The sequence below is a fragment of the Harpia harpyja genome, chromosome 22, assembly GCF_026419915.1.
Source record: "Harpia harpyja isolate bHarHar1 chromosome 22, bHarHar1 primary haplotype, whole genome shotgun sequence".
NCBI classification, from domain to species: Eukaryota; Metazoa; Chordata; class Aves; order Accipitriformes; family Accipitridae; genus Harpia; species Harpia harpyja.
The window spans coordinates 21,914,820-21,932,476 of record NC_068961.1 but is presented as its reverse complement, the minus strand read 5'-3'; the positions used below and the strand labels follow the sequence as shown (position 1 = coordinate 21,932,476).

Below are 17,657 nucleotides of genomic sequence, written 5' to 3'. Positions count from 1 at the left end.
ACGATTACAAAGAAGGCAGCATTAGAAGTTAAAACCAGTATTAATTAAATGTTCAGTTTTCCTCGTACTTGGTGAGCATTGGTAAGCCTTCATTTTATAGAATATATGTGTGATACATTTTAATAGCAAAAATAGGACATGTAATTCTAGAACACCAGTAAATAAGTATGTGGAGTAAGTGATAGTGAGCGGAGTTGTGATTTTTGGTAGGAAATTTAAAAGCTGAAAGACAGGGGACAGTGTTTTTAGACGCCACAGTCTGAGGGAGTCATTGTTCAATAAAGCCTGAAAGCTTCCGAATTACCAGGCCTCAGTGAGCTACTGCTCATCAGCTGAGCTAAGGTAAATCACTACAGTACACTTTTAGCTCACCCCAATTACAATTTACAGTCACTTCCTAGCAGTGTTCATTGGCTTGGGAACAGCATTTTCCTGCTGTGCCGGAACAGCTTTGTATACAGCCACCCTGGAACATGGTCAGAAGTGAGCACACATTTGTCTTACCTGTTCTGTACAGAAATGGCCTTCATTTTGTGATCATTTCAAGAAATAGGAGTGCTCTACCAAAAATAGCAATGGCAGTTTTCAGTGTTTTCTTAGGTTTCCTTTTTTGAGAGGGTCTATATTTGTTTACAGCTTAATCTGCACTCCTTTAAAAGTAGAAAATGTCTGCTTCTCTTCCGATAGAGTTTAAAACTAGGTTAGATCTTATTCCCAGCACAACTCCAAATAGTGCAGTCAAGGAATGCTGCTGTCTTCTTTATACCTTTATGCTAATATATTCTTTGACCACAAGAGCATGCACACAAATGGAAAGAACTCATGGCCAATGAACCTAAAAAGTGATAAGCAGGAGGGAAGGCTGATAAAGTTGCCTGTACCATTTTCACCTAATTGTTTCTAAGAAAACTGTATTATAGCAGAAAAACCAGACCTTAGAGTAGCAAGAGTTGCATTTCTTCCCCCTGCAGAAAGTCAGGTCTTTCTACAGAAACAGAGGTCTGTAGTTGTGGAGGCATCATAAAGAGCAATAATGCAGTTAAACAAAATGGACTCTAGTAGAGTCTTTCTTCTCTGATGTCTAATGCAAGTGGTAAACTGAAAAAATATTTAGTTCTTGCTAAATAACGTGTTTAGGTCTTGCATGGTATTTTGCCTTTGTAGACCTCTTGAGTTTTGCAGAATAAAGTATATATCATAACCTCCTTTTTACAGGAAATATAAGTAATTTATCTGAATTAGTTCCACAGGTCATGGAAACAGGCAAGTGTTTCTTGACTCCCACTCAACTCTATACCCATTAAAGTACATGTGCATTATCCATGTGATGCGGTAGAATGTTGGGAGAGGCATGGCCCCCATGGCAGCTCTGTGCAGCACATCTCTGGCTACAGGAGCCAGCTGGCTCCGAGAGCAGAGAGCATTGCCTGCCCCACTCCGGACTTCAGAGTCACTATGGTGAAGCAGAAGAGCTTGTACAACCCAGCTGTGCTCACAGGAGTTTTCACCTACTTTTATGATTAGGTGTGGTAGGTTTTAACTTCACAGTGTGTTATTTCTTTAGTTAACCCTGCTGAGACTTTGTTTAATTTTGTCATCTGATCTTTCCTAGCCAAAACAGTCATAACAGAATATTTTGTATTAAATTGCATTGCCTCAGCCATGAGACCACTTCTAGCTATCCAAATATAAGCTCGTGTTGCCTGTTTTGTGGATGGATAGATATGAATAGATAAAAGTTACACGACTTAACTTTTCTACAGTCGTTGCAGTCTCTGTGATAGCAGATGGGAGGTCACGCACACAAGTGTCTGCCTTTGGACAGTCTGAAGAAGCATTCCAGTATTTTATTTTATGCAGAAGAAATCGGCCTTCTTCGCTGTTGCCTGGCAGAGTACAGATGGATGGTCCTGCTTGTCTCTACTAGCCTGTGCTGGTGCACACTGAGCTCTGATACTACGCAGGGGCTTGGGTGCAGAACCTCCCACTGCAGTTCTCAGTGCTGGGGCGTTCCTTACTCCCCACAGGATGAGGGACAGTGCTTTACTAGCTTAGTTCAGCCTTTAACAGGGAAAAATAACATGATATCTTAAAGTCAGAGTTTTGCTAGCCTCCATGCACAGGAGGGTTTTCATATCCTTGTTGTGGAGCGGCCAGAGCCCGCTGATCTTTGGCATCAGGGAGCCGGGCACTGGGAGGACCTGAGGGCCGGCCATGCCCTCCCACACCGGCACCATCCCGCAGGGCCTCAGCACAGTGGGCAGAACCAGGGCCAGTAATGGTGCCCGTTGGCAGCCCTGACATGTCAAGCAGCGAGCCGGGGCTGGGGTCCTCTCAGGAGCAGCTGGAGATGGGGCTGGAAGCTGTCACTGCCATGGTGTCTGCTGGGACTGGGCCCATGGGCAGGGGCTGGGTGGGGGTCCCAGGGAAAGCTGAGCCAGGCTGTAAAAGCCTATTCCTGCCCTCAGGGACCGGGCAATCCTGTTTTAATTTGTTCCTCGACCCAGTTCCTGTGGGTCTTACACTCTGTATGGCTTTTGTCATGGTGTATCCCTGTTCCCTCTCAGTCCCTTGGGTCTTTTTTGCAGTCTGCACACATGTTTTTTCCATTTGTGCAGGACGCTATTATCCGTCCGGTATTCCAGTCAGCCACTGGAAAACCAGTGTTACTCAGTTTTAAAGTTGGCTTATCAGGTACCTGATGTTAAAATGTTTATTTTTAGTTTATTCTTTTATGGTAGACACTTTGTGGCCAAAAATAAAATAATTTATCTAAAATTGAGATTCCCAGCTAGATTCAGTTTGTGATTGATTGGTGAAATGCTGCACAAGGACATTTATTAACTGTTATCTTACTTTTCCACAGCAGCACCCTTTTTTATCTTACAGTCAGCAGTATGAGCGAAAAAATAATTTGGAACTATTTCAGTATCTTTAATTCCAAATTCTTTCAAGGAAAGACTGTTGTTACCGTGCCTGTTTGTTTAATACTTTTATATGTACAAAATCAGCTGAGGGAGTATTCCACTTTGTATTGAAATTGTGTCCCTTTTGGAGGGGCTTTTCGGACCCTCCTTTGTGGAAGGCTTTTCAGATGACAGCTACCCATAATAAAATTTTAATATAGCACTGGGTTCTGTTTTAGTTTATTTGAGGAACACAGATCAGCTAATGGCAACTGACCCCAGAGAAAACATGAACTCCCAGTGAAATAAAGTTCTTCTGACAGAGAGGCAGAAGGACTATGTTTGAATTTGTTGGAGCTGCATGGAAAGCAAGAAATCTGTATTAGATTCTATTGCCCCTAAAAAGCAAAGGAAGAAATGTAATGGGTTCTGGTTTTGTTACACATTTATTAAAAATATTCTGATTGGTACTCTGCATAAAGAAAAGGATGTGGAAATGTTTGGGTAGCAGGTACAAGGGGAAACAGTGATCAAGATAGTTCTGAGAAAAAAGTGATCAATCAACCTTAGGTTTAAAAATATTTTCTGAGTCCAACCTCAGTAAATGGAAGATGATTCTGCCTTCCACTGTCTTAGAATTACATTTTTGAGAAATGCTAGAGCACATCCTTGCAAATTAAACTTGCCATTGTAGCTTCATCATCTTGGCCCATAACATACGACTTGATAGATGTGTTGATGTGACAGCCATAAGCTTTACTCCATGCTCTCGATACGCATCCCTTGAGAGAGCTAATCCTTCTGCATGACCACAGGATATAAATGAGCTTTCCAAAGGGTGTTCACATCCATCGTTCCCTCACTGACTGACAGTCACCAAGTTTTCTTTTCACAAATTTCCTTTTTTTGGCTATGCTTTTTCAAATAGTTACTTATATAAAGTGAAGAGCAGGAAAATTTTATTAGTCAAAAGTGCTTTTCTGTCTACAGAGTACAGTACAATTTTGGTCTTCTACCTAAATTTGAATTTGGAGTATACTTAATAGTACTAATTGGTCAAATGTAGTAAAAGAAGAGAGATCAAGCTAACACTGTCTCTAATGTGATGAATACTTACTGCTTTTACCAAACGCCATTATATTATTTTCCAAATTCTACAATTTGGATGATACTTCAAGTTGTTTGTTTAAATACTTGAACAAGACTTTTTTGTTTTCTTCTACTTTTTAATGAAGACTTGGACAAATAGATGGTGTATTTGTTTTCACTAAGACATAATAGTGAGTTAGGATTAGAAGGGAAGACAGACAGGAAGATTTCTTACAGAAGAGACGTGCAATGGAGCCAGTAAGAGGCATGTAAAGAACAGTTTAACAATGGTTAATGAGAAGTACCACCACAGGTAATGTCGAGTAATGCTGCAAGGTAAAGCAAATACACAATGCTTAAAGGTATTCCCACAACATTAGTTTTAGGCAAAAATTTCTTTGTATTTTCTTTTATTACTATTGTATTTCTACCTAATTTTCATGGGTACAATTAAATACATGCTTAAAAATGTAGTTTTCTGAACTTTTCATATTTTTGGACAGAAAATATGTTATTGTTTTATATAATACTTCATATGACATGGAGCAAAAAAGTTGGGTTAGCAAAGCTAGTTTAGTTCATTTTCATCTGATTCCTACATTTCAGCTGTTTTAATTATTATGCCAACCTGTGTCAAGCTTTTGAACATTCCTTTTATTACTTTTTCCCAGCAGGTTGTATAAAACATTGAAATGGAGAAAGATATGGTCGGAATGTCTTGCTTTTCAGCAGTCTGTGGCTGGTCTGCTGGTTCACGTTCTGCAGAGCTGTTACTCACAGCCACTGCTAGAGAGTGCAGCTTTGGAGCAGCTTGCAGTGTGTATAAGCGCTTGAGCTTGCTTTCTGGTCTGGTTTGCAGAACTTTACTGTCATTATGGCAAATCTGCTGATCTGAATGACAGCGTTCCTTATATTACTAAAAAGCACACCAATGTATGCCATAATATACTGATCAGTGGAATTTATAAATGTTTTCTTTTCTTTACCAGCCCGGCATGTTATGTATGAGTTTTAACAAAATAATACACCTTTTACTTTTGGCAGTTAAAACCAGTGCTATTTATCAGATCTTTTTAATTCTTCTTGAATAGTTTAATATGCTGCACAGCCAGGTCCTCAAGTACATGTGTTGTTTTTATGTATTTTAGGAGATTGGCAGATGATAAAACAAAAGCTTGAGTTTATAGTGATTTTGTCAACTTTTCTTATGGTAAAATATACCTGTGTAAAGTTAAACAACGTGGTTCTCTAAATAACTCATTTGCAAATAAAGATATACACAGCATGCATCATTTTAAGCCTTTACATACCCTGTGAAGTATAAGCCTGTAATGTTATGTCTGTCTTCTAAAATGATGTTACGAAGCTTCTGAAAAGATCTTGTAATTAGAATTGGAAAAGTGATCAGTAAAGCACATTTTGCCTGCCACAAAGTTTAAAAAGCTGTCTTTTTCCAGAAAAGAAGTAGACAGTGCAAGTCAGTTGTATACTTTCATTGTTAATAAAATAACAACCTGAATCTTTAGAAATCCCACTTTAAAAAACAGTGGATTTACTCGAGGCTGTCTTTTGTCTGCACTATCAAGCATTAGTAAAGACAGTTAATAACATACATTTGGTTATAAAATGGGGTTTTGTTTTATTTCTTCTTACTGTTATTCATACTAGTCTATTTCAGTGTATAGCAAGTGCAAGTTGACTGTACTAGCATGAGGTGTTAATGGAAAATTCAGGCAACTATTAAACATTACTTGGGTTCTTTTCCCTCATCTGGATGTTAAGACATGTAGTTTTGATCTAAATATTTCATATTTTTTAACATGACTTGCTGATGGAATTGCTTTTACACACTTCATTCATGGAAGATACAGTTTATGGCCAAAACAAGTATGTGACCAGTTTAGTCTGAAAAGAGACTGCATGCAAGCATTCCTTGCATCATTCCTTATATAAAGGGTTCTTCCACCATTTTAGGAGTTTCTGTTTTCTTAATTTCTTAGTGATAGGTAGTATAGCATTGGAGGACATTTTAGAATTTTCCACTAAATTTTCCAGTTTAATATAAATAAAATAGTTAAAACATTCATTCCACAAAATTATTAAATATTTACTTTTTGGAGATCGTGAGTTTTGAATAAAATACAAAAGGTCCCAAATAAGCTAATAAATTCCCACCTGTTTTTAATTGAAAATCAGATTCCTATTAAACTATTTATTTTGCAAAAGTGGCACTATACCTCCTACAAGGCAGTCAAAATATTTGAGAGGCTTTTGTATTAATTATCTCTTCAAACTTTGAACTATTCTATTGAAGAGCGTTTTCTTGCCAGCCTTGCCTTAGAATATCAATAAAATGGAGAGAAGCATCTAGTAAAATGTCCGTAGGTGTTTTATAACATATTTGGGCAAAACACAATGAGTTCTTCAGAGACTGCTTTAGACTTCAGTGACATCATATGTGGAAGCAGAGTTTGAATGTCTTTGTTAATATTGAACTAACCAGAGAGTTGGGATCTTAACCAAATATGTAGTTATTTTTTCTAAAAGCACATTGCATCTGTGTAATCTTCCTGAATATAAACTGCAGAAGAGTATTAAGTGTACCGATTTATATATAGAGTCATCCCACTTCAATCAATGGAATTAGTGTAAATTTGCACTGTATTTCACAATGCTGGTATTGGATGATTCTTATGTGGAATTCACAATGAACTGTGCAGGCAGAAATCTGTTTATTCCCAATTTAATGCTAATAGCTGTTAAAATGTAAATTTCGCAGGGGTCTTGCTAATCTGTGGTCTACCAAGAGATAACATGTTGTGGATTGACACTTCATCAAATTCAATATTAGACATGCAGTAAAACCTACACTGATGAATTATGCAGTAAACTTCTAATACTCATTTTTTTCTTGGTTATACAATAGCTGTGTGTCAACATGACCAATGAGAAGATACACCAGTACATCAATGAAGTGCTTTTCCTACAAGAGCAAGCAGAATGTGTACAAGAGGGAGTTGCCATGGAAACAGTGTATTCTCCTGGTAACCATACTGCAACCTTGGATTTTTTCTTTCAGGTATTTTCCAGATCCATTTTACACCATATATATTTATACACAGTCTCTACATGTTAGACTAGTACAAACTTTTACCTGCATTTTCTGATTCATGAATCTGTAGAGAAGGTTATGGGTCCAAAGAGACCATAGAGAGAGCTGTCATAACTGCCCTCATAGCTCAAGGGCTAACAGAGATGTGTGACAGTCCAGGGTTGAAGGAGATGTTACAAAAACTCCTTGCCCGTACTGATTCATGCGTAGCATCTGTGTATCATGCAACGTCCTTGATGCAGCTGTAGGACTGACGAGTCTCTGTTGTAAGCCTGACAGTTCCTTTTGTGCCTGGAGCTGGTTTCTGGAGTATAAATTCTAAGAAGGAAGTAGCCCAATCAGTTTCCTAAAAGATATTAGTTACCATTTTTGGCAACTGAAATAGTATTCCCTACATTTCTTGCAGAATTATCTGATGTACCTAGCCTTGGAGACTTATCAGAATATTTTAACCATTTTTTCCTTTTCTTTGAGATGATACACGTTTCTGTTTACTGAATTACAAGCTGTATTACTCTACAAGGAACAACTGAAAATCTATTGCTCCTGTATAAGACAAGAAAAATCTGTTTTTCATTTCAGAAACCATCAGGCTTTTTGTCAATGCTGGATGAAGAAAGCCAATCTGTTTGGTCAGTGGAACAGAGTTTTTCTAAACGCATTCAGTCCTTCCTGGATACATCAGACACAAATACAGTATACTCCTCCACAAAAGATGGAAATGGTAACCTTGCCCCAAAGGATCAGGGCTCCACCTTCACTGTTATGCATTATGCTGGGAGGGTAAGTTGTTTGAATGATGGATTACACACAACTAATGAAAAAGAGTAAGCAAAAAATTCTGCCTGGCTTCTCCAACTCCTGGCTATAAATAACGGTTCACTTTCTAGTGATGAATTTTCAGAGGACAACTTAGAATCTCAATGCAGTATCTAGTGTATAAAATCTGTACTTCGTATCAAATTATGCAGTATTTGGGCTACCTAATTCTGGCTCCTAAATTGTATCTTCATTGTAAGCACTTCATGAAGAAGGGAGCGATTCAGATACCTCAGCATAAATGTTTAATGCTGTTTTAGTGGGCTGTCTCATTGCTTTCAGATGTTTTTCCAGAACAGTATAGGTTCCCTGTAGATACTGTGCCATATATGTAGATACTGTGGATACCAGCATGCGTCTGGTAAAAGAAACCCCATGTTTTTTGGTTAGTAATCATAATCAAATATTTTTTTTTTCCTTTTTTTTCTTCAAAATTTCAGAACATGCTAAGTGTCTCTAAATATGGCTGTAAAACAGGATGAATGTTTTGCATTTCCCCTCCTGCAATGTTCACTGGAAAAGCATAATTGATTCTGTTTAAACAGGCCTCTTACCCTTTTCTTTCCGATAGTCCCTCATTTTCACATTGTCTCCACAACCACCTGCAGCCCAAAGCAAGCGAAATAGGTGTGTGTTTAAAGGGATAATCTGACAGATTGGCCTTTCTGTGTTTAATCTGACATGCTGCCACTTGTCTCTGTTCAAAGCACGGTATTTGAAATGAGCTCATGAATGTAGATTGTATGGGCACAATACAGTGGGGGCTTTTAATTATTATTTTTCCAAAATTTCCACTCTTAAGAGGTGTGTTCAAGACTTGTCTCCAAGTCACCAAAAAAAGACTTGCTGGCTCTGTCATATCTCAAGGTAACATTATATGCCCTGAACTTTCCATAACAGATGAGAGGTTGGAATGTGCACGCACAGGCTTCTTTAACCAGATTAGGGTCCTTTACAGCAATATAAAGGGGGGGAGATCTATTTTGTGGCTCCTCATTTGGAAATGAAGTCTATGGAAGTGTTGAGTAGTGTTCTGATGCAGGCAAATTTGTTCCTGCCCAATGATAGATATGTCATTAAGGAAAGGATCAAGACTATTTGGGCAGTGCTTAAATTCCTAACCTAACTACTCTGAATAACTCCCTGGAGGCTCTTCTTTCATCATAAGACCCTCTATTTAGACTCAATTTATTTGCCAAAGTTAAGTGGTTTGAATACCTTCGCTATTGGGACTTTTCAGTAGGAATGCGGCCACACAGTGGTTAGATAACAGCACAATGAAGATTTTGTGAAACTTACTAGGACTTAAAGTGATAGAGTTAGGAACTGACTGTGGACTCCACATGTCTAATTTCATTTATAAATCTGTTCTATACTTGTTAGGTAAATATTTTTTCAGGGAGTTCTGTTGTAGTTATAAAAATTTATCACAATAGCTCTAAAAGGTTCCATACACCGAAAAACTGACATGGAAGCAGCATCAAGGCAGCTGCATTAAAATCACAACCACAATAATAAGCACATTTTTTCAAAATTAAAAAAAAAGTTTGTCTTACCCTCTGAAGAAGCACTCAGTAGGAAGATGTGTTAAGGTCAAAGTTTCAGGTGCCTAGTTCTGAAAGTTAAGCTGTGAGTGGTAAGGAGTATGCTTTTCATTAACGTGTGTTTTAGCCTTCCATGGTTGTTTACATTTTTTTTGTAACATAGAGACTTGGTTTGACCTTTTCCTAATAATAGCAATGACATTTAATCTAAAAGTATGAACAAATAGACAGCTCTCGAAGTAATGTAAATTGACACATTCTTTTGAAGTCAGTGGAGATCCTTTGATTTACATTGACCAAGGAACTATTCTAGTCAGGTTGGTTTTGCATCCTTATGATAGTAAAATGCTTGGCCCTGCCAAAACAGAAAAGTTCCATGCAAGTGCTTGACTCTCCTTACTTCAACAGTGATTGAGCAAAATCCTTAAAGACACTTGCATTATTGTTATCTCATGGAACTGTTATCTAGCTATCATAGATTGACATTTCCAGTGATTTATGATGTATATTTACATAAAATCTGATGATAGCATTACTGTCCAAAATAATGACACACACGGAGTTTATTCTGAGACTAGTATGTCTTCCTAAGTTGAATAAGAAAAAAAAGGATTTTAAAACTGCTGGTGCTGTTCTTTAGATTGTGCTATTACTACATTTAGTAGCTTCTTATAGAAGTAATTTGTGATTTGTGTTTTATGAAAATTGTTAAAGGATCAGGCTTTTAAATTCATCAGATTTTATTGGCACTCAAAAATAAGAATTTCGTATAACAGTATCGTTTGGCAGGTTTTGAGAGCCATTTTAATAGTCTGATATCAATTAAGTGAGTCTAAAGTAAGTGAAGTATAAAGCAATCTCTCTCTGCGTTGCTACCTTCAGAGATTCCCAAATTTAAAACAAGGGGGCTTGATTTTATTCTCACTCACCACAATTTTTCACTGATTGTAACTCCTTTAACTTGATAAATCTTCTCATTATTTACATAACTGAAAGATGAATCAGACCCGGAGGGTGGAAAAAGAGTTACCAGTAAAATGTGACAGGTAGTTGAACATGAAATTTTTCACTTCTAGGCTTAATCTTTTCTGTTTGGGTGATGTGTCTAGACTGGTGGTTGTGGAGGAGGTCCCATTGAATACAGGCTCTGTGTTAAACAGAGGGTAAAGGCAGATGTCCTGATTTCTCTGGGTAACAAAAGTTGTAACTGCAATGTAGTTCACAGCCAGTGTGAAACAGCTGCTACTCCAAGTAATTTAGAGCAAAAAAAGCTGATATTCTAAGTTTGCCCTGGTATGAATCTCATACAGACCCTTGTAATTTAGGCTCCTTTTCATCAGTAGTTCACGTATGTAGCTCAAAGTCCAGAAAGAATTGGGTTCATATCTTTACTCAGACACAGTAGCTATTTTAGCAGCTTGTAAGTGCAGTTATACTGGAAAATGCAGCTGTTAAAAATACTGCCTCACTGAAGAGACCTCTTCTATATATTTAATTGAGATTGACAGACAGCCTTTTGTGAACAAAACAGATATCTCTAGCTTTATATTATGAGAGAATTACAGCTGATACAGATGTGTCCATACAGTTTTAAAGACCTCTAACATGTTCATATCGTAATGTTTTGTGTCAGGATAGTCATAGAAAAATTATCTTTTCTTCCAATATCAAGTCTTCTTGATTGATTATAGTCATGCGTTGTCAGGTATTGCCCATTCCCTTATGTTTTGTGCTCGGTAGCTTTTCCTAGGACTACACATACCGTATTGTTGTCCCAATCCTAATTAGCCTTAGACCATTCCAGAAAAGGCAGTACTGAGAGAAAAGAGTAGAGATAATAGGTCGGAAGTGAAAAAAACAAAACATGAGGTCAAAGTGAGCCTAAGAAGGCATATGGGAAGAAAAGGCTCAGAGTAATGTGTAAGGGAAAAAATCCTAAAGAATTTGGAATCCGTACTTGAATTTCTGGCGAAAACAATGCTTTAAGAAAATCTGTATGTATATCATTCTGAGAGACCTTTGATTTTTTTCTTACTTTCTATACTGTTTTGGAATTAAGAAAGTGGAGTAAAAGAGGAAAACAGTATGCACAAGTAAGCTTCTGCACATAGAAGAAATCAACACGGGTGAGATTTTTCAGTGGAAGCTGAGGGAGAATACTGTATTACACAAATGTGACAAGAGTGATGCTGTGGAAGAAAGAAAACTTTTTATTAATTTCTCTTGAATTTTACTATTATGCCTGCGCAACACTCAATCCGTCTTTTTCTGCATGAGCAGTATGATACAGTTGTTAATTATATGAACACATGCTCAGCAAAGGCCACTGTGAACATTAGCACTTGATCATATCAAGTATTTTACTTTATCTCCCAGTTTTAATTTTGCAGCTGAACAGAATCCTACAATGCCTTGACACATTATGAGTCTCTTCTAAGAGCTATTTAATGTCTTGGTATCTGAGTGCTATAAGACAAAAAGCTTATCTGTTCTGTTCAGGCAGAAGGTAGAAAAAAATGATTTAGGTTTTGTATGACTGAAAAAAAATCCTAGTGGAAGGCTTTATCTGAAGGTTGTTTAACACATTTCCCTGAACACTGGCAGTCTGATCTCTTCTGGAAAAATTCTGCTCATCTGGGGCATTGCTTTTTTTCTGGTACCTAACATGAATGTGGCTATTCTCAGCTGCTTTTCACAGGGACCGTCTGCCTGGCAGCACCCTGAGAGGAGAGGCAGGCTGATTCCATGCTGCACGCTGCAAGCTTGCCTTGGGGAAGAAAAGTGTTTTATGGGTGCAGTTGATCAATGCATCTGACCTTCAGCTGAAACTATACCAAGAATGTGTAATTCTGAATTTCTAGGTGCTTTTATTGGTAACATTAATATTTACAATGTGGGCTCTAATGTAATGAAGGGTTTCACATGAATTATATCTCTGAACTGTCAGCTGTACTGATAGTCGTGATTTTTGATGAGCAACATTCCATCACCAAACTTTCTCAAGGACTGAAAGTTCTTTTTTCTAATTTAATGGAAGAATTAACATTTCAATAAGTAAATCAGAAATATGTTGTCTTAGCAAAATGCCAGAAGACACAACTTTACCTAGTAGTGGTATTTAATATACCAGTGTGAGGTAATGAGCTATTTGCCCCATTGTTAATGTAATCTGAATAATAGGTCATCATAATTTAAGCTTTCTGCAGTTCAAATTTATACTGGAATTTACAAATCAGATAAGCCCCTTGTTGCTGTTTGCCTTGCCACTGTTTTGATTTACGGTACTGTAATAAACGAATTGGACCTGAAGACCAACTTTGCTGTATAAACCAGTGCACATTATGTCCTTTAAGTGCAGATCAATGTTGGTTCCATTTCTCAGCTATGTGCATTTCAAAAATACCTCTCAGCTGTCAGCTCACCTTCACCAAGGCAGTCTTCCTGAAATGCCTTATATATCCCAGGCAGACTCTGAAACTGAACCACTAAATCAAAAGACAGAAGGAGATGGAGTAATCAATAAGGATGCTTTCATTTTCTCTATTTTTTCCCCAGGCTGAATCCCCAGACATAACAATCAAATCAGTCTAGTCTAAGCTGTACCAAGGCCTATAAAGGTTACTCGACAAAGATTCTCTTTTTCATGCAGACAAGACAGTCATGCTTTTTCTCCCTTTCTCTCTCTCTTTCTTTCTTTAAGTATACTTGATTTTGGACTTTCACTTGCAGGAGAAAATAATAGAACACTTCCCCCCACCCTCCTATTTTGTTGCTAACTATCTCCTGGTTTCAATATGCTAGTGTTTCTATTTGTTAGAATAAGACTTTACAGACTGTATAAAATTATTTACTTCACCCATTGCTTAGCAAGAGTTGTTTTTGGAGGGTGAGAAGCCCAGTGATCCCCCCCCAAAATGGCACATTCAGGCACTTAAACGCTGTCACTCACATTTAAGTACTGGCAGAAAATTAACAACTGCAAGTGACCATCTGTGCACTGAAATTCTCCTTGGACATGTTCTCAAAAATTTCTCTTTTAACTATATGAACTGATTATTTTCTTACTAAGTAAAATTAACAACACATGCAAAACTGTGAGTTTCTGAGTTACATTTTGTTATTAAAATAGTAACATTTTCCCTTTTAACTGTGAATGCAGCCAAATCAACCTTAACGTTCCAGGTCGCATTTTCCTAGCTTTTTTTACGGTTCCTGCTGGATCTGCCATTAACCTGTGCTTTTGGCCTGTCACAAGATATGAAAACTATTTACAAAAAAAAGTATTTGAAGGAATTGATGAAAATTACGTGTAAAGGTGGCCCTGTTGATAAAGTATATAGGGAAATCCAATAAACTTACTTAAAGTCCCTTACCAAAGTCAGATGTTACGAGGGGGGATACTTCAGTTCAGAAGAGAATATGTACAGTGGAGTGGCATGAGGATAATTAATGAAGCAAAGAGGCAAAAGTATGTAAGAAAATAAGAGGAACATACAATTCCCAAACTTAGCTCTGTGCACATTTGGTGTGTGAACCGCCTGTTTTCTGGGTGTTGGTTTTTTACCTCTTTGTATCTGCTACTTCTCATGATAGTAAAACCAGCTATGCCAACTTAAATGACCAGAAAACAGGTTCAAAACAAATAAAATTAGGTATTTTTTTACATAGCTAGTAACTAGTGAAACTCCTTGCCACAGAGTTTTAGAGATGCTGAAAATATTAATGAGTTCTGGAATGTTGTGGTTTAACCCCAGCCAGCAACTAAGCACCATGTGGCCACTCGCTCACTTCCCCCCCACCCAGTGGGATAGGGGAGAGAATCTGAAAAAAAAACAGCAAAACTCGTGGGTTGAGATAAGAACAGTTTAGTAGAACAGAAATGAAGAAACTAATAATGATAATAACAATAATAAAATGACAATAATAATAATAATAATAATAAAAGGATTGGATTATACAAGTGATGCACAATGCAACTGCTCACCACTCGCCGACCGATGCCCAGTTAGTTCCCGAGCGGCGATCCCCCCCAAGGCCAACTCCCCCCAGTTTATATTCTAGACATGATGTCACACAGTATGGAATACGCCGTCAGCCAGTTTGGGCAGGTGTCCCAGCTGTGTCCCCTCCCAACTTCTTGTACTCCTCCAGCCTTCTTGCTGGCTGGGCATGAGAAGCTGAAAAATCCTTGACTTGGTCTAAACCCTACTGAGCAACAACTGAAAACATCAGTGTGTTATCAACACACTTCTCATACTGAACCCAAAACATAACACTATACCAGCTACTAGAAAGAAAATTAACTCTATCCCAGCTGAAACCAGGACATGGTAACAGAGACTTGAGGAGGAAACATCAGTCAAGAGGTCTTAAACTCAGAGATAAGACACAGACTGCAGGTCAAGAGCTTCCCCATGGGCAGAGCCCTGGAAGCTGAGAGGGGAATTGGTCGGAGGCAGAGTGGAAGTATTCCTCAATATTTTTCCCTAAATATCCAGGACTACATGAACATTTGGCCTGCCCCACTGCCACTGTGCTTAGGTTAAGCTCTCTTCCTTTCTGAACTTAAATCAAGAAGGAAAGCAAATCCAATCCCTTTCATGTTTTAATCTGTTTTAATGAAATAAAATGCAGTGTGGAACTGCACACTATTTTCCTTTTTAATAAAAATAGTTCAACTAGTTGAGATAGTATCTAAAGATCTTGTTTCCTTTGGTTAACACAGACACATAGGTTTACATATTGTCTACCCCAAAGATTTCATCATGTAAATCAAGATAGAGCAAACAGCTGCAATAAATACAAGTGAGAAAAAGGAGTATGTTTTGTAATACTGGAACCATGACCTAAGCAAGTGCACATTTCCTGTCTGAATTATACAATGTTTGTTTGGTTTTTGTCTCCTCGGAATAACTGTCCACTGTCTTTGAGCGCCCATCAGTGCAGAGTTTTGGCCAGGTTTACTTTAGAAACCCAGTGGAAGAAAACTGAGGGAAATATATGTGCTTTAGGCAAAATGCTATGCTGGTTGGCATCTCTGATGAGGGCAGGATTAAATTAACAAAATTGGCAGCTAGAAGAGAACTTCTTTTGTGTCTTTTGTGGGACTGACAATGAATACGGAACCCTCATTGAGTCAGTTTTCATGACTTCAGGCAGTGAATTAATTTACCAAGTCTATGGGAAAACTGTTAGAGAGTTAGCAGTTTCTTCATAAAAGGGAATCCTGCTAATTTTCATGTATTTTATGTGATATGAGAGATGTCTTATGAATATAGTTCTAGAAGTTGGTGATGTATTATACCAGCACCAGTACTGAAACTTTTCCCTGTTTCAGTCTAGGCACTTAATCATAATACAGTATCTCCCACTGCTATACTTACCTACTCTTCCCACCAATACTAACTCTCTTCTTCCAGTTTAGTCAAAGCCTAAGACACTCAATTAGGAACTGGCATTATGGATTTGTCGAATAAGTTCTGTTAATTATCTTTTATGGACCAGTATGGTAGAACATTTACTTCAAGTACACTAAAAGCATTTAGTAGTACACTTAAATTATTCTAATAGTTTGCTAACTATGTTGTATGTTCTTAGGAGGTGCAATTAGAAAATCACAAAACATTGCATCTGTCATGGAAAAGAACGTAATTCTATTGTTACACCTTTTCTGTGTCAGATGCCATACTAATTACATCATTTGACAATTACTAACTATAACAGACTATACACATCCAAGTCATATAATCTCCTTTGTGAGGAAGATAGCATTACTTAATTGTCAAATGACACAATGGAAAACAAAATTAATGCACTGATTAGTATTACTAATCTTAATTATATATTTACAGCTTTGCTAAATATACAAGGATAAAATTTCCCCAAATATCTAAGGCATTTAGGATGTAGATCCAACAAAAAACTTAAAAAAGGCTTTAGATAGAAACATGGTCCCAAGGTAAATAAACCCAAACCGTAATCTAAGAAGTTCCCGTTAAGTGTTTGCCTAATGCTGGAGGTACTACAATCTATAATTTTCATCCTCTTTAACTTAAAAATTCCCTTCTGGTTCTACTACCATGCAAGCCAGAGCTGTTTATATCTAAAGCCTGTAAATGAACTAGTTGTTTGTCTTCCATCCCCATAAAAAGTAAAAAAAAAAACCAAAAAACCAAAAACCTGGGCTCAGTGACTGCTTTTTTGTCTTAGTGCTGCTTTTCTATACAGTGTCTCCTGGGATGGGCTCAGTGTTAAAACAGCCACTTGGTCATATTTCTTCATTTTGGATGTACCCTCAGGAACTCTGGCTAGAGCCTTGTGTTTTGCTCGCTTCTCTGAGTGCCCAGCATATGTGTTAGAGTTTATCTGCAGTCTGATGATAGATGGAGTGACAATCCAACTGTCTGCTCTTGAAATTATGACATCAGGCAACTAAGGTGATCCAAAATCCTTATGTGCATAGTTGTTAGAAAGGTCAGTGGGATTTGTACATAACCTATAGACTGAACTTGCCTCCAAAGGACATATAAATGTCTGGAACTTGTCTTGGGTGTGAGCTGGGACTCAGATTGCTCCATGACTGTTTTGTCCTGGTCAGTGTGGACAGTTTCCCGTTGACAAGGAGATGTGTGATCTGGGAGTGACTTGCTCATCCTACAGGGAAGGTGATGTTTAGGTCGCTTACTTCTGCTCTACACTACACTTTTGAGTCAAAGTCTTGCATTGTGGAAATGTTTTAGAATCAGTCTGATGAAATTTCTGTATGCTTGCAGAGACACACAGTGTTCAACAACCAATGCTTCTGGTTAGTATTGTTGGCACCAAGAAAGGAACAAAAGACACTACCTGGTGCCAGCCTTTAACTGTTGAATGGAAAAAAACATAGCTTCATTTCTACTGCTGTAAGATTTTTAAAAGATGCATTGGTCATTATTAATGATGTCATAATATTTTATTATAGGTTACTTACGAAATTGCTGGTGCGATAGAAAAAAATAAAGATTCCCTTTCACAAAATCTGATATTTGTAATGAAAAGTAAGTAAATGGTTTTGTGGTTACTGTTGTTGCAAATCAAGATATTATGACTTGACTTTAATTTTCATTTTAGTTTTAAGAGAAATTGGTATATATTTTATTTCCACATAAAAAAGTCACCCTCATCTTTTTGAAGTATGTACACGTTGTT

General features: G+C 37.6%; 1 protein-coding gene across 3 annotated transcripts in view; it reads left to right on the top strand.

Moving 5' to 3' along the window:
* The window catches only part of MYO16 (myosin XVI), a 404,375-nt gene that overhangs the window by 288,391 nt on the left and 98,327 nt on the right, over nt 1-17,657 (top strand). For all 3 annotated transcript variants that reach the window (XM_052773633.1, XM_052773634.1, XM_052773632.1), the window contains exons 22-24: nt 6,922-7,074; nt 7,690-7,890; nt 17,431-17,506. In XM_052773633.1, the coding sequence (XP_052629593.1) occupies nt 6,922-7,074; nt 7,690-7,890; nt 17,431-17,506 (430 nt within the window). The remainder of the gene's footprint in view (nt 1-6,921; nt 7,075-7,689; nt 7,891-17,430; nt 17,507-17,657) is intronic.